Source organism: Equus quagga, chromosome 17 (genome assembly GCF_021613505.1).
Source record: "Equus quagga isolate Etosha38 chromosome 17, UCLA_HA_Equagga_1.0, whole genome shotgun sequence".
NCBI lineage: Eukaryota > Metazoa > Chordata > Mammalia > Perissodactyla > Equidae > Equus > Equus quagga.
In genome coordinates this window covers 16,645,166-16,659,482 of record NC_060283.1, presented here as the reverse complement: position 1 = coordinate 16,659,482, position 14,317 = coordinate 16,645,166, and the positions used below count along the sequence as shown (strand labels likewise).

Here is a 14,317-nt window from a genome sequence, read left to right as displayed (position 1 = left end):
AAACAATGGATCATTGAAGAAATTAAAGAAGAAATCAAATTTTATCTGGAGACTAATGAAAATGAGAACACGACATACCAAATCATTTGGGATGCAGCAAAAGCAGTCCTAAGAGGGAAATTCATCGCAATACAGGCTCACCTCACTAAACAAGAAAAAGCTCACGTAAGCAACCTCAAACGACACCTAACAGAACTAGAAAAAGAAGAACAAACAAAGCCCAGAGTCAGTAGAAGGAGGGAAATAATAAAAATAAGAGCAGAAATAAACGATATTGAAACAAAAAAGACAATAGAAAGGATCAATGAAACAAAGAGTTGGTTCTTCGAAAGAATTAACAAAATTGACAAACCCCTAGCCAGACTCACCAAGAAAAGAAGAGAGAAAGCGCAAATTAATAAAATCAGGAATGACAGAGGAGAAATCACAACAGATACCAATGAAATACAAGAGATCATAAGAGAATACTATGAAAAACTATATGCCAACAAATTGAACAACCTTGAAGAAATGGACAAATTCCTAGACTCCTACAATCTCCCCAAACTGAATCAGGAAGAAATGGAGAATCTGAATAGGCCAATCACAAGTAAGGAAATAGAAACGGTAATCAAAAACCTCCCCAAAAATAAGAGTCCAGGACCAGACGGCTTCTCTGGAGAATTCTACCAAACATTCAAAGAAGACTTAATACCTATTCTCCTCAAACTGCTCCAGAAAATTGAGAAAGATGGAGAACTCCCTAACTCATGCTATGAAGCCAACATCACCCTGATCCCCAAACCTGACAAGGACAACACAAAGAAGGAGAACTACAGGCCGATATCACTGATGAACATAGATGCAAAAATCCTCAACAAAATTTTGGCAAACCGATTACAGCAATACATCAAAAAGATTATACACCATGATCAAGTGGGATTTATACCAGGGACACAGGGATGGTTCAACATCCGCAAGTCAATCAACGTGATACACTACATCAACAAAATGGAAAACAAAAACCACATGATCATCTCAATAGATGCAGAGAAAGCATTCGACAAGATCCAACACCCATTTATGATAAAAACCCTCAGTAAAATGGGTATAGAAGGAAAGTACCTCAATATAATAAAGGCCATATATGATAGACCCACAGCCAACATCATACTCAATGGACAAAAACTGAAAGCCATCCCTCTGAGGATAGGAACAAGACAAGGGTGCCCACTTTCACCACTCCTATTCAACATAGTACTGGAGGGGCTGGCCAGAGCAATTCGGCAGGAAAAAGAAATAAAAGGAATCCAAATAGGTAACAAAGAAGTAAAACTCTCGCTGTTTGCAGAAGACATGATCTTATATATAGAAAACCCCAAAGAATCCATAGAAAAACTATTAGAAATAATCAACAACTACAGCAAAGTAGCAGGGTATAAAATTAACGTGCATAAATCAGTAGCATTTCTATACACTAACAATGAACTAACAGAAAAAGAACTCAAGAACTCAATGCCATTCACAATCACAACGAAAAGAATAAAATACCTTGGGATAAACTTAACCAAGGAAGTGAAGGATCTATACAATGAAAACTACAAGACTTTCTTGAAAGAAATTGACGATGACATAAAGAGATGGAAAGACATTCCTTGCACATGGGTTGGAAGAATAAACATAGTTAAAATGTCCATACTACCTAAAGCAATATACAGATTCAATACTATCCCAATCAGAATCCCAAGAACATTCTTCACAGATATTGAACAAACAATCCTAAAATTCATATGGGGCAACAAGAGACCGCGAATTGCTAAAGCAATCCTGAGCAAGAAAAACAAAGCCGGCGGAATCACAATCCCCGATTTCAAAACATACTACAAAGCTACAGTGATCAAAACAGCATGGTACTGGTACAAAAACAGGTCCACAGATCAATGGAACAGAATTGAAAGCCCAGAGATAAAACCACACATCTATGGACAGCTAATCTTCGACAAAGGAGCAGAGGGCCTACAATGGAGAAAAGAAAGTCTCTTCAACAAATGGTGCTGGGAAAACTGGACAGCCACATGCAAAAGATTGAAAATCGACCAGTCTTTTTCACCACACAGCAATATAAACTCAAAATGGATCAAAGACCTAAAGATTAGGCCTGAGACATTAAGTCTTTTGGAAGAGAATATAGGCAGTAGACTCTTTGACATCAGTTTCAAAAGAATCTTTTCGGACACTGTAACTCCTCAGTTGAGGGAAACAATAGAAAGAATAAACAAATGGGACTTCATCAGACTAAAGAGCTTCTTCAAGGCAAGGGAAAACAGGATTGAAACAAAAAAACAGCTCACTAATTGGGAAAAAATATTCACAAGCCACTTATCCGACAAAGGGTTAATCTACATAATATACAAAGAACTCACACTGCTTAACAACAAAAAAACAAACAACCCGATCAAAAAATGGGCAGAGGACATGAACAGACATTTCTCAAAAGAAGATATGAATATGGCCAATAGACACATGAAAAGATGTTCATCATCGCTAATCATCAGGGAAATGCAAATCAAAACTACACTAAGATATCACCTTACACCCGTTAGATTGGCAAAAACATCCAAAACCAAGAGTGACAAATGTTGGAGAGGTTGTGGAGAAAAAGGAACCCTCATACACTGTTGGTGGGAATGGAAACTGGTACAGCCACTATGGAGAACAGTATGGAGATTTCTCAAAAAGTTAAAAACAGAAATACCCTATGACCCAGCCATCCCATTACTGGGTATCTATCCTGAGAACCTGATATCAGAATCTCAAGAGTCCATTGCACCCCTATGTTCATCGCAGCATTATTTACAATAGCCAAGACGTGGAACCAGCCTACATGCCCAGAAACTGATGATTGGATAAAGAAGATGTGGTATATATACACAATGGAATACTACTCAGCCATAAAAAAAGACAAAATTGGCCCATTCACAACAACGTGGATGGACCTCGAGGGTATTATGTTAAGCGAAATAAGCCAGTCAGAGAAAGACGAACTCTATATGACTCCACTCATAGGTGGAAATTAGTATATTGACAAGGAGATCTGATAGGTGGTTACCAGGGAAAAGGGGGGGTGGGGGGAGGGCACAAAGGGGGAAGTGGTGTACCCACAACATGACTAACAAAAATGTACAACTGAAATCTCACAAGGTTGTAATCTATCATAACATTAATAAAAAAATATACTTGGAATGATTTCAATCTTCTTAAATTTGCTAAGACTTCTTTTGTGGTTTGTTATGGAGAAAATTGTAGGTTCTCTTAAAAAGAATATGTCTACTGCTACTGTTGGTAGAATGTTCTGGATATGTCTGTTAGGTACATTTCATCAATAGTGTTGTTCTAGTCTGTTGTTTCCCTATTGATTTTCTGTCTAGGTGATGTGCCAATTTTTGTAGGTGAGATATCAGTATCTCCTGCTATCATTATATTCTTGTCTATTTATCCCTTCAGATTCATCAATATTCACTTTATGTATTTTGATACTCTGACGTTGGATGCACATATATTTGTTATAACTTCTTACAGAAATAATCTTTTATCATTGGTAATGACTTTCTTTGTGTTGTCTATTTTTTGTCTGATTTTAGTTTAGTCATCCTGCCCTCTGTTGGTTACCATTTGCATGAAATATCTTTTTCCATCCCTTCACTTTCAGCCTGTGTGTCCTTAAATTTGAAAAGAATCTCTTTAAACAGCATTTAGTTATATTTTTTAAGTATTACTTTTACAGTATGGAAATTGCCCAAAAAAGTAAAAATAGAACTACCATATGATCCACTAATTCCACTTGTGGGTATTTATGCCAAAAAAAGCACCCAAAAACACTAACCTGAAAAGATATATGCAGCTCCATGTTCACTGCAGCATTACTTACAATAACCAAGATATAAAAACAACCCAAGTGGATGAAGGGCTAAAGAAGAGGCAGCAAATATACAATGTAATACTATTCAGCAATAAAAAAAGAATGAAACCATACTATTTGTAACAATATGGATGGAGTTTGAGGGCATTATGCTAAGTGAAATAATTCAAAACAAGAACCCTGAGATTTCACTTATATGTGGAATATAAAACAAATAAAACAAAACAAACAAACCATTGATCTCATAGATATGGAGTAAAGATTGGTAGTTGCCAGAGGCAGCAGGTAGGAGAGTGGGCAAAATGGGTGGAGAGGATCAGAAAAAATAACATATTTTGCTATTATAGGAGACAAACTATTTAAAAAATTATATCCTATTCTGTGTTTATTGACATGAAAATATCTGCAAAGGTGGGATGTTAAAAATAGAAAATAAAGAAAAGAATAAGAGAAAAACATTTTTAAGATATATAAATATGTAGTATTAAAGACTATCTTGTAAAATATAGGTAGACTTTTAATGCAAATTCTTCATGATCTGTAACATCATTTAAATTAATGCTTATGACTTTAGTATCTCAATTAAAAATTGTTTTATACAGAAAATACAATCTTGTATATTCATTAATGATATTTGTATAGGCATGGAAGAGTAAACTGTAAAAAGAACTTGAGGATATTAATATGTGGCTTAATAAATACACTTGTATAACAAATTAGTATAAAAATTCAAATAAAATATTTTAAACCTGGTAAGAAGAAGTTAAACTTCTCTTGTGGATATAACTTTTTATTTATTTATTTTTAATTTTTATTTATTTATTTTTTAATTAATTAAGTTATTTTTTTCGGATGTACATCATATTTTGAATTCTGTGTAGATTACATCATGTTCACAACCCAAAAACTAGTTATAGTCCATCCCCTCACATGTGGGCCTAATCACCCCTTTTTGCCATCCCCTTTCCCCTCTTTCTGAGTATAACTTTTTTTTTTAAAGATTTTATTATTTTTTTTCCTTTTTTTTCTCCCCAAAGCCCCCTGGTACATAGTTGTATATTCTTCGTTGTGGGTCCTTCTAGTTGTGGCATGTGGGATGCCGCCTCAGCGTGGTCTGATGAGTAGTGCCATGTCCGCACCCAGGATTCTAACCAATGAAACACTGGGCCACCTGCAGCGGAGCGTGCAAACTTAACCACTCGGCCGCGGGGCCAGCCCCTCTGAGTATAACTTTTTAAAATAGACTTTATTTTTAGAACAATTTTAGCTTTACAGAAAAATTATGCAAAAAGATCAGTGAGTTCCCACATATGTGCTCTGTCTCTCTCAATGCTTCCCTATTTACTGACATATTGCATAGTTTTGTACATTTGTTACATGGATGAACCAATATTGTTACACTTATACTAAAGTCCATTAAAGTTTACATTAGGCCTTACGCTTTGTATTGTGCAGTTTTATGGGTTTTGACATGTGCATTATGCCATGTATCCATCATTACGGTATCATAAATGATAGTTTCCTTCCCTAAAAATGATCTGTGCTCAAACTATTTAACAATTCTCCCCTCTCCCTGAACCTCTGGTAACCACTGATTTTTTACTGTTTCCACAATCTTACATTTTCCAGAAAGGATATTTATAATTCATAGCTCTCATGTAAATATTGCTGTTTTAAAACATAATATTCATCTTAAGATTATCTTATCCCTTGTTTTACTTCATTTATATTTTAAAATTCCATAACATAAATTGATTAGTCTACTTCTAGACTACATAAATACATTACCCTTAATTTGGGTCATCTATGCTATGATTAAATTATGTTTCAGTGGAAGCCATATGCCCCCCACCATACACACACAAATTAGAAGGAATTAAGTTAGGAGCATAAATTATACTTTATCAAAAGAAAATTATTAAGTAAACACCCAATTGTCAAAACTTTCCTAACATCAAAACCTACCTCAGAAGGGTGAATTTTCTCACTGTTATGTCACTGAGAAAGATCCAGGTAAACACATGGTTAGAATTTGGAGTAAATGCTCAAGAATAAGAAAGGGCATTACGAGAGTTTATATCGTCCCTTACTGTTTGAACTTTCTACAATTATTTTAATTGTGGTACTTTTTGCTGAGTCAGAGAAAACAACTAAGTTAAAGGTCCAAGATCAAACATGATGAGAATCATGTCTAGTAAATGAAACCCTATGGAAGAGGTAAAAATAGCTAGGCAGTGGATATAAGCATGGGAGGGAGGGTTAATATAGAAGCAGAAAACATCAGAAGTCAACATGATAAGGTGCAGGAAAAACACTAAATCAAAACAAGAAGTGATACTAAGAAGGCAAGAGGCAGAGACACAGCAGTGAACAATATATTAGGCAGGGGACCTATATCTCAGTTTGTACCTGGTGCTGTTTCTACCTCTTCATAAATTTGAATCAACATTAACCCTTTGTGTTAACATTCCTTATTTTCCTAAAGGAACTAACACTCATGCCCTAAGTTAGGATTTTAATAATTCCACAATAAGATCATACTCTCTATAAATTTCCATGTCAACTCACGCTTATTAAGAAAAAATTGAAACTTCCATTCATCTTTTGTCATCTGAGATCAATTTCTTGCTCCATAACTTTCTCATGGAATTCTTCACTTCTGCATTTCTCAGTGTATAAATCAGAGGGTTGAACAAAGGTGTTCCAATTGTATAAAACACAGCTATCATCTTGTCCATGGGGAAGGTGGATGCAGGGCGTGTGTATATAAATATGCAAGGACCAAAGAACAAGATGACCACGATGATATGGGAAATGCAGGTGGAGAGGGCTTTTCTCCTCCCTTCAGCACTGTGATTTCTCAGAGAATACAAGATGAGAACATAGGAGAACATCAGCACGACAAAACTCACTGTACAAATGGCTCCACTATTGGACACCAAGAGTAGATTGACCAAATAGGTGTCTGCACAGGCAAGTTTCAACAAAGGCTGCAAGTCACAGAAATAGTGATCGATTACATTGGGACCACAGAAAGGTAAACTCAAGGCAAGAATAATCTGTGCTGAAGAATGTATACAGGATCCCACCCAGGCCACAGCCACCAATGCACCACAGACCTGTAGGCTCATGATGGTCATGTAGTGCAGGGGCTTACAGATGGCCACATAGCGGTCAACAGCCATGAGAATTAGGATGAAGATCTCTAGGCAACCAAAGAAATGCAATGAAAAGATTTGGATTATGCACTCACTGAAAGAGATAGTGGTATTTTTCAAAAGGGCATCCACAATCATTCTGGGTGCTATGGAAGTGGAGAAGCAAGTATCAGATAAGGATAAGTGGAAAAGGAAGAAGTACATTGGACTCTCAAGTGCCTGGCTGTTTTTGATAGTAGTAATAATCAGCAAGTTACCCAGCAATGTCCCTAAGTAGAAAATTAAGAAAGTGACAAACACTATCTTCTTCCTAACAGGATCCTGGGTCAATCCAAGCAGAATGAACTCAGTCACATTATCGTTCAACTGCATGATTCATGAATGAGGAGAAAGCATCAGTGTGAAATAGATTATCTGCAAAAAATAAAGGAATTAATTTATGGTGTGTTATGACATATTACGGATTGTTTTAAGCAAATTAATTTATGGTGCTATGTGAGATTATTGCAAATTTTAAGCAAAATTAAATATTATTCATCAGGTATATTCTGTGATTTCTTAATGTTACTTCAATACTTTGTTACTCAATTTTTAATGACCAATTCATTGGACATACTGAGTCTCAAATAAACTCATGAATGTGATACTGTCCTGCAGCACTCTCTAAATACAACAATTTGTTAGCGTTGACATTATTCTGATTAATTTTGCCAATTCAATAAATGTAAGATTAAGAAATAGTGTTCATTTTATTATTTCCTTCAGTTTTTTCATTTTAATAAATCTTGGAGCCCATGTTTTGTATGGTGTAATACTTACTTAGACTATACTTAACTGCCCTTACAGGTCCATGAATAATAATATGCAACTCACACACCACTAGGACAAGGTAAAGAATGTACACTTTATACATTTATATGTATCACATGTTGTTATACACATTTATACAAATGTACATTATTTAGAAATATCTAATGTTCTCCACTCTCTGTACATTATCTTCCAGATATTCCAACTTCAAAGAAGAAACAAGAAACAACTTATAGCCTTTAATAATCTGTTTCAACCTTCAAGCACCATCGACAAACACTAATGAACAGAAATGTTCTTTGATAGTTAATAAGATGTCAAATACATCATTTCTATATGTATTTCTTCAACTTCGGAGAAGCACTCCTTAGAGTTCCTGAAGTTACATTTCTAAGTTAAAGGGGGATACTACTTAATAGTTTGTTTTCACAATTCAAGTTTTAGCTTAAGCATTGAAAATCTAGAGGGGATTGTGTTGAGTGTCACCAGGCAGATGGTCTAGGACCAGATCATGATTGTAGTCCCTTAAACGTCATATTCATGAAACAGAACAGAGAAGCAGAAATGGGGGGGAGATGTGATTTTTAGAAAAAGGTATAGTAGTTACCCAGAAAAAGATTTCGTTATTTTTTCCTGTTTTAGCAAAATCAGTGATTACTGAACTTTGAAATATCATTCTTTCAATGAAGACTTCTTTCTTTCAATTTGAAAAGGAATATTATCATGATCCTCATTTTGAAGAACAAAACTTTTCTCTAGATATTTCTTGTCAAATTGATATTGGAAGATACACTATATGCAAGTAAAAATATAACGTAAATTGTGATATGTTTAAAGATAATCTTGAAAACTTACTTATCCTATGTCTTTCTTCCAAATCTCACTCATACATCAAATATATTGTCTTGAAAGTTGTGAGTGGACCAAAGCTCAATTACAGATTGCATAGACAAAAAATTACCCTCATATATTTTTTCTTTTCTTTAGAAAATTTTCTTCTGCTCAATAGACTTGAAAATTCTCTTATCTTCCTCCAAATCAAAATCAGCTCTTCAGAAAATGAAATTATGCAACATCATGTGCCAAGGATAAAAATAATTCTCTTTGGACTTTGTAATCTTGGACTGATCTGAAGATCAGATCTGAGGATGACCTGAAACTATAACAAAAGTAAGTCTTAGTATCTTAATCCTCACAATGAGATTATTCTTTCCTTTGTTCACTTAAATGAGTGTTGCATCATGTAATTTCAGCATTTGAAAGTATGGTAGGGAGTGGAAGGAAGATGATGAGACAGTCTTTGTCACTCTATTTAGTCAATGACTTTGGCCACTCTCTTGACGGCGTACTTTTTGGTTTGCATATTATCAATCCTACTAGCCTGTCAATTTCTAGAACAAACATTATTTTTGTTTTGCTTTGGGATGTACATAATTAAAAATTAAGAGTAATCAATATATGCAATTTAGTTAACATTAATAATTATGGATCTTCATCAAATATTTAATCAATAGTTTCATGATGACATTAAAAAACTACACTCCACTCAGCCTCCATAAATTTCATTTCCATCCATTCATGTTCCAAACCATCCAGACTATTTTAATCAGAAATCTATTGACTTTGGAAGATATTCTCTGTGGCCTCAAATACATTTCAAGGAGTCCCTGTTCTGTTAAACAAAAGGATTTTTAAATCTATTTTGTAATCTATAATATCCCATGATTTAGAAAAGAGAGACTATAGCTCTTGAATCAACAAATATTTATTGATATGTTCACAATGTAATGGGAGCATACAAAGACTAGTCAATAAATCAAGTGAATCTCCATAATGGAAGTAGTGTAGAAGCCAAGGATTAAAAATAAATACTTGGGGTGGATCCAAACTCAACTTTCCTTCTTCTTTCTTCCCAGAACACCTTTTCATTGTTAGCTACTTCAACCTTCTGTGAACTTTGGGACTGAACCGCTGAGAAAAATCCTCCAGATGGCTTTCGATGATTGCCTGTGTGGAGGGAAATTCATTCTCCTGCTCTCTAAGGGCATTTTTAAAATAGCTTTTCTTATAATGTTAGATATTTTTTCTTATAAAACTAGAATGAGTGTAGTTAGTTTAGCTTTCTTCCTAGAATTAGAATATTGGAAATCTGTGTGTTCTCAGGATTTTATTTTCCACAGTTCCAACCCACTGCCTTGTACTTTGGAGGTGCTCAGTAAAAGCTTTTAAATTTAATATTCTCTACTACCTTTTAAAATGTAATAATGTTTATCTCATTTTTGTTGAACTATCCTGTTTACAAAACACATTTACAACATAAATTTACTGGGGCCTCCTATCTATTGTGAATGGTAGAGAGAAAATATACTTCCAATTTACAATACCAGAAAAAAAACTGAGATCAATTTTCATAAGTTTGAATAGTGTGCAACCTGGCGTAGAAGATGTACTCTGAACAGCACCACATGGCATGTAAGCAATTGAATTTCTGACATCTATAACAAGGATCATCTTCAAGCATTTTGTTCATGAATTATACGTCCTTAAGTGTAAAAAAGAGACATTTTTCTTATCTTTCTAGTATTGATTCATGTTTTTTATGTGTGGTATGTGTATGACCACATGTGCAGTTCCCCCCCCCCCAAAGTAGCATTAACACCTTTCATCAGACTGTCAATGGAATCTGACAGAAAAACAGGTTACAGTGATACAGACACAAAACAGCACTGGTAACATAGTGCATCTTCTAACAACTACTGTACTCACCTCAACTCTTCAGACAACATGAGCCAATTTTAAAATGGGTAAATTTGCCAAAACAATAATAAGAGCATGTGTTGGTTTGAGAATGAGTGGGAAACAAAGAAGTATTAAAAGAAAAGCAGACAGGAAAAGGTGGAGAATAGATAAGGGTGTAAAACAGATTGGTAGGTGGCTTCTTTTATGCTTTCATGTTTTATTGCAGATGCTACAGTGAGAAGAATTGCTTTCCTTAGGCAGTGTCTCTTAAACTACCTACCCCTCCTTAAATGAGTCACACTAGATTTCAGTCTTTAGAAAAATCGTTACACTCAGTTTATTTCTACACAGAACTTACAAGTCTCTGTGGGAATGTTAATAAGTTTTCCAGAGATTACTTACCCCTCAAAAGTCCAAATAAAAGAGTAATATAATCTACCTTCCTTGAACTCAGCACTCTGGATAACTGAATCAAATGATTCCTGCTTATCTATTCAAGAGATGCCATGGGGACAGCTTTACCTGAGAATCAAAAGATGATTGTGAACCTTAATACCAATTACTTATGTTTCCTATATCTGTTTGCCCCAAATGACATGAAATTAATATTTAGCTATTCCTCTTTCCAAATCTTACTAAAGTGAGCAGGAACCTATGGAAAAGTAAGGATAGATAAGGTCACATGTGGAAGAACATTGAGCAGGGGCAAATATTAGCAAAAAGGGAATATTTTTACCCAAAACATTTTCGGGAACTCTCCTCCCACATATATGGTATGTTATCTTTCACCTTAATGTATGGTATGCTATCTTTCAGCTTTTGGTCTCCTCATTGTCATGTTTCCTTTGAGCTTACTCTGAATAGTCATTCTACTTTTAAATTAAATCTCAGAAGTGTGTCAACTGCAAACTGCATTCTTATGATATAATTTTAGAAGCATACAAGAAGTAATAATTTTATACCCCGATATACAAATTCTATTCAAAAATGCCTCTTGGAGATGGAAAAGCTGACATTCTCCAGAAGCTACTGCCTCCATTAGCCTTTTCTATAATTTCTAAATAGATGCAATCATTTCTAACTTTCCAGAACCCATAGCTCTTAGTAAGGACTAGTCTTGTCACACTACCTTATGTCAAAATCATTTGTGAACTTTGCTACACTCTGTCATCTCTAGAAACTTTAATAAATCATAACACATGGCATACATTCCTGTATTCCCAAACTGCAATGATGGCTTTTGACATACCTGGTGTTCATAAAACTTTTATAAATCATTTTACCCAACACATACTTATTCTACTTACTTCCTATATTGACACTCAATCTTAAAAAAATGTGGGGCTGGCCCCGTGGCCGAGTGGTTAAGTTCGCGCGCTCCGCAGCAGGCGGCCCAGTGTTTCGTTAGTTCGAATCCTGGGCGCGGACATGGCACTGCTCATCAGACCACGCTGAGGCAGCGTCCCACATGCCACAACTAGAAGAACCCACAACGAAGAATACACAACTATGTACCGGGGGGCTTTGGGGAGAAAAAGGAAAGAATTAAATCTTTAAAAAAAAAAAAGTATGTTGTTCTTTTATTTCTATTCCTTTCTCAGAATATGTGGAAACAGTATAGTGAAAATAAATATGGAAATATCCTAGAAAATTCTTCTGGATTATTTGTAATGATGCCTCTCTGTGTAAAAGAATTGGTATAATCTGTCACTTACCTGTTAGAAGACTCTGAATGGTGTCAAGTCTGGCCACCCTTTTTTCATAGTAGCCTTATCACAGAACACTGAAAAAAAATGTTCTTGTCTGTGTTCCAGGGGGACTACTTTAAGAAATAATGAAATAAGTTATTAGCATCCTAGAAAGTATTATTCCCTAAAGTTTCTTCCCTTTGTTAGTCAGAATCATGTTATACATAATAAACTTAACTTTTTATTTGTGTATTCAGCCTACAAGAATAGAAAGTTAATCCTCATTAGCCACATACAAATAAGGGTTTGGAGTTGTTAAGTGTTTCAGAGTGACCAACAGGACCAGTGAAAATGGAGAATAAAATTAATGAATGGTGGAGAGGGTGGTAAGGAACAGAAAGAATAAAAATAGTGTCATTCATAAAAAAAGAAGTATATCACCCAGAAACAACTCTGATATTAACCAGAGCCTTAAGTTAGCCCTCCCTGTATTTATCAGCAGAAACTCTTCAGAAGAGAAGGGTGAGATGCTATATTCAAAGTGCTGGACGAAAAAAATTGCCAAGCAAGAATTCAATACCCCAAAAAAGTGTCTTTTAAAAATAAAGATGATATACATTTTTACACAAACAAAAGCTGAGAGAATTCGGTAGCATCAGACCTTCCTTACCACAAATGCTAAAGAGTCTTCTTTAAACTGAAAGGAAAGGACAACAAACAACAACATGAACACATGTTAAAGTTTAAAACTTATTTTAAACACTTATATATAGACATATACAGAATAATTTTCTACTTTAATAGTGGTTTGTAAACCTCTCCTAATTTTAGCATAAATGATAAAAAACAGAAGTTTTAAGAATAACTATAACTACAAATTTGTTTAATGGAGACACAATATAGATAGATATACAGTGTGATATCAATTAAATTATTATAAAATGTGAGGGAAGAAGTAAAAGTGTGAATGTGATTGATGTTAAGATGTTATAACTAAAACACACTATGATAATAATATGCTTTATGTAAGTCTCACCTAAAACACTTATAGGTGACACAAATGAGAAAAATAGAAAGGAATGAAAGAATATCACTTCAAAAAATTAACAAAACAAAACACAGAGGAAAACTGCAAGAGAAGAATAGGGTAACAAAAGAAAATACAAGACACATAAATAAATAACAAAATGTAATAATAAACCATTCCATATTAATAATAACTTTAAATGTGCTTTGATTAAAATCTCCAATCAGAAGATACAAAGTAGTTGAATGGATTTAAAAAAGAAAAAGCAAGACTCTACTATAAACTGTCTATAAGAAAACCAACTTTAGTTTCAGGACATGAATATTATGAAAGTGAAGGCATGGAAAAAGATATCCAATGCTAATAATAAATAAAAAGGAGCAGATGTGGCCATACTTAGACAAAGTAGTCTTTAAGTGAAAAAATGGTCAGAGATAAAGGACATTATATAATGGGATTATATAAAGGGATCAATTCATCAAGAGAATATAACAATTATAAATATATATGTACTCACTATCAGAGCATCTAAATATATAAAGCAAATATTAGCATAACTGCAGAGAGAAAGAGAATATTGTGTTAATATTAGGACACTTCAATACTGCCATTTCAATACTGGATAGAACATCTAGGCAGAAAATTGATAAGGAAATAATTGACTTAAACAGCACAATAGACTAAATAGACCTAACAGACATATACAGAAATTTTCATCTGACAGTAATGGAAAACGCATTAACTTAACCCAAAAAATAATAGAGGAAAGAAAATAGTAAAGATTAGAGCAGAAATAAATGAAATAGGGACAAGAAAAACAATAGAAAAATCAATGAAAATAATTTATATTTTGAAAAGATAAAATCAATAAAGGCTTAGTTAGATTAAGAATAAAAGAAGGCAAATAAATAAAATTAGAAATGAAGGAGACAGTTCAATGGATGACACAGAAATATAAAGGATTGTAAAGGGGACAATTATAAATAATTATATTCCA

At 34.2% G+C, this 14,317-nt stretch overlaps 1 protein-coding gene and 1 pseudogene across 1 annotated transcript; both read right to left on the bottom strand.

Annotated features, from left to right (window-relative positions):
- Positions 1 to 3,886, bottom strand: part of LOC124229123 (olfactory receptor 4C16-like) — a 20,631-nt pseudogene extending 16,745 nt beyond the window's left edge.
- Positions 3,887 to 6,495: 2,609 nt separating this feature from the next.
- LOC124229409 (olfactory receptor 4C16-like) lies at positions 6,496 to 7,428 on the bottom strand. The gene has a single exon (XM_046644618.1). The coding sequence runs from the start codon at positions 7,426 to 7,428 to the stop codon at positions 6,496 to 6,498; it is 933 nt and encodes a 310-aa protein (XP_046500574.1).
- Between the last annotated feature and the right edge of the window lie 6,889 nt (positions 7,429 to 14,317).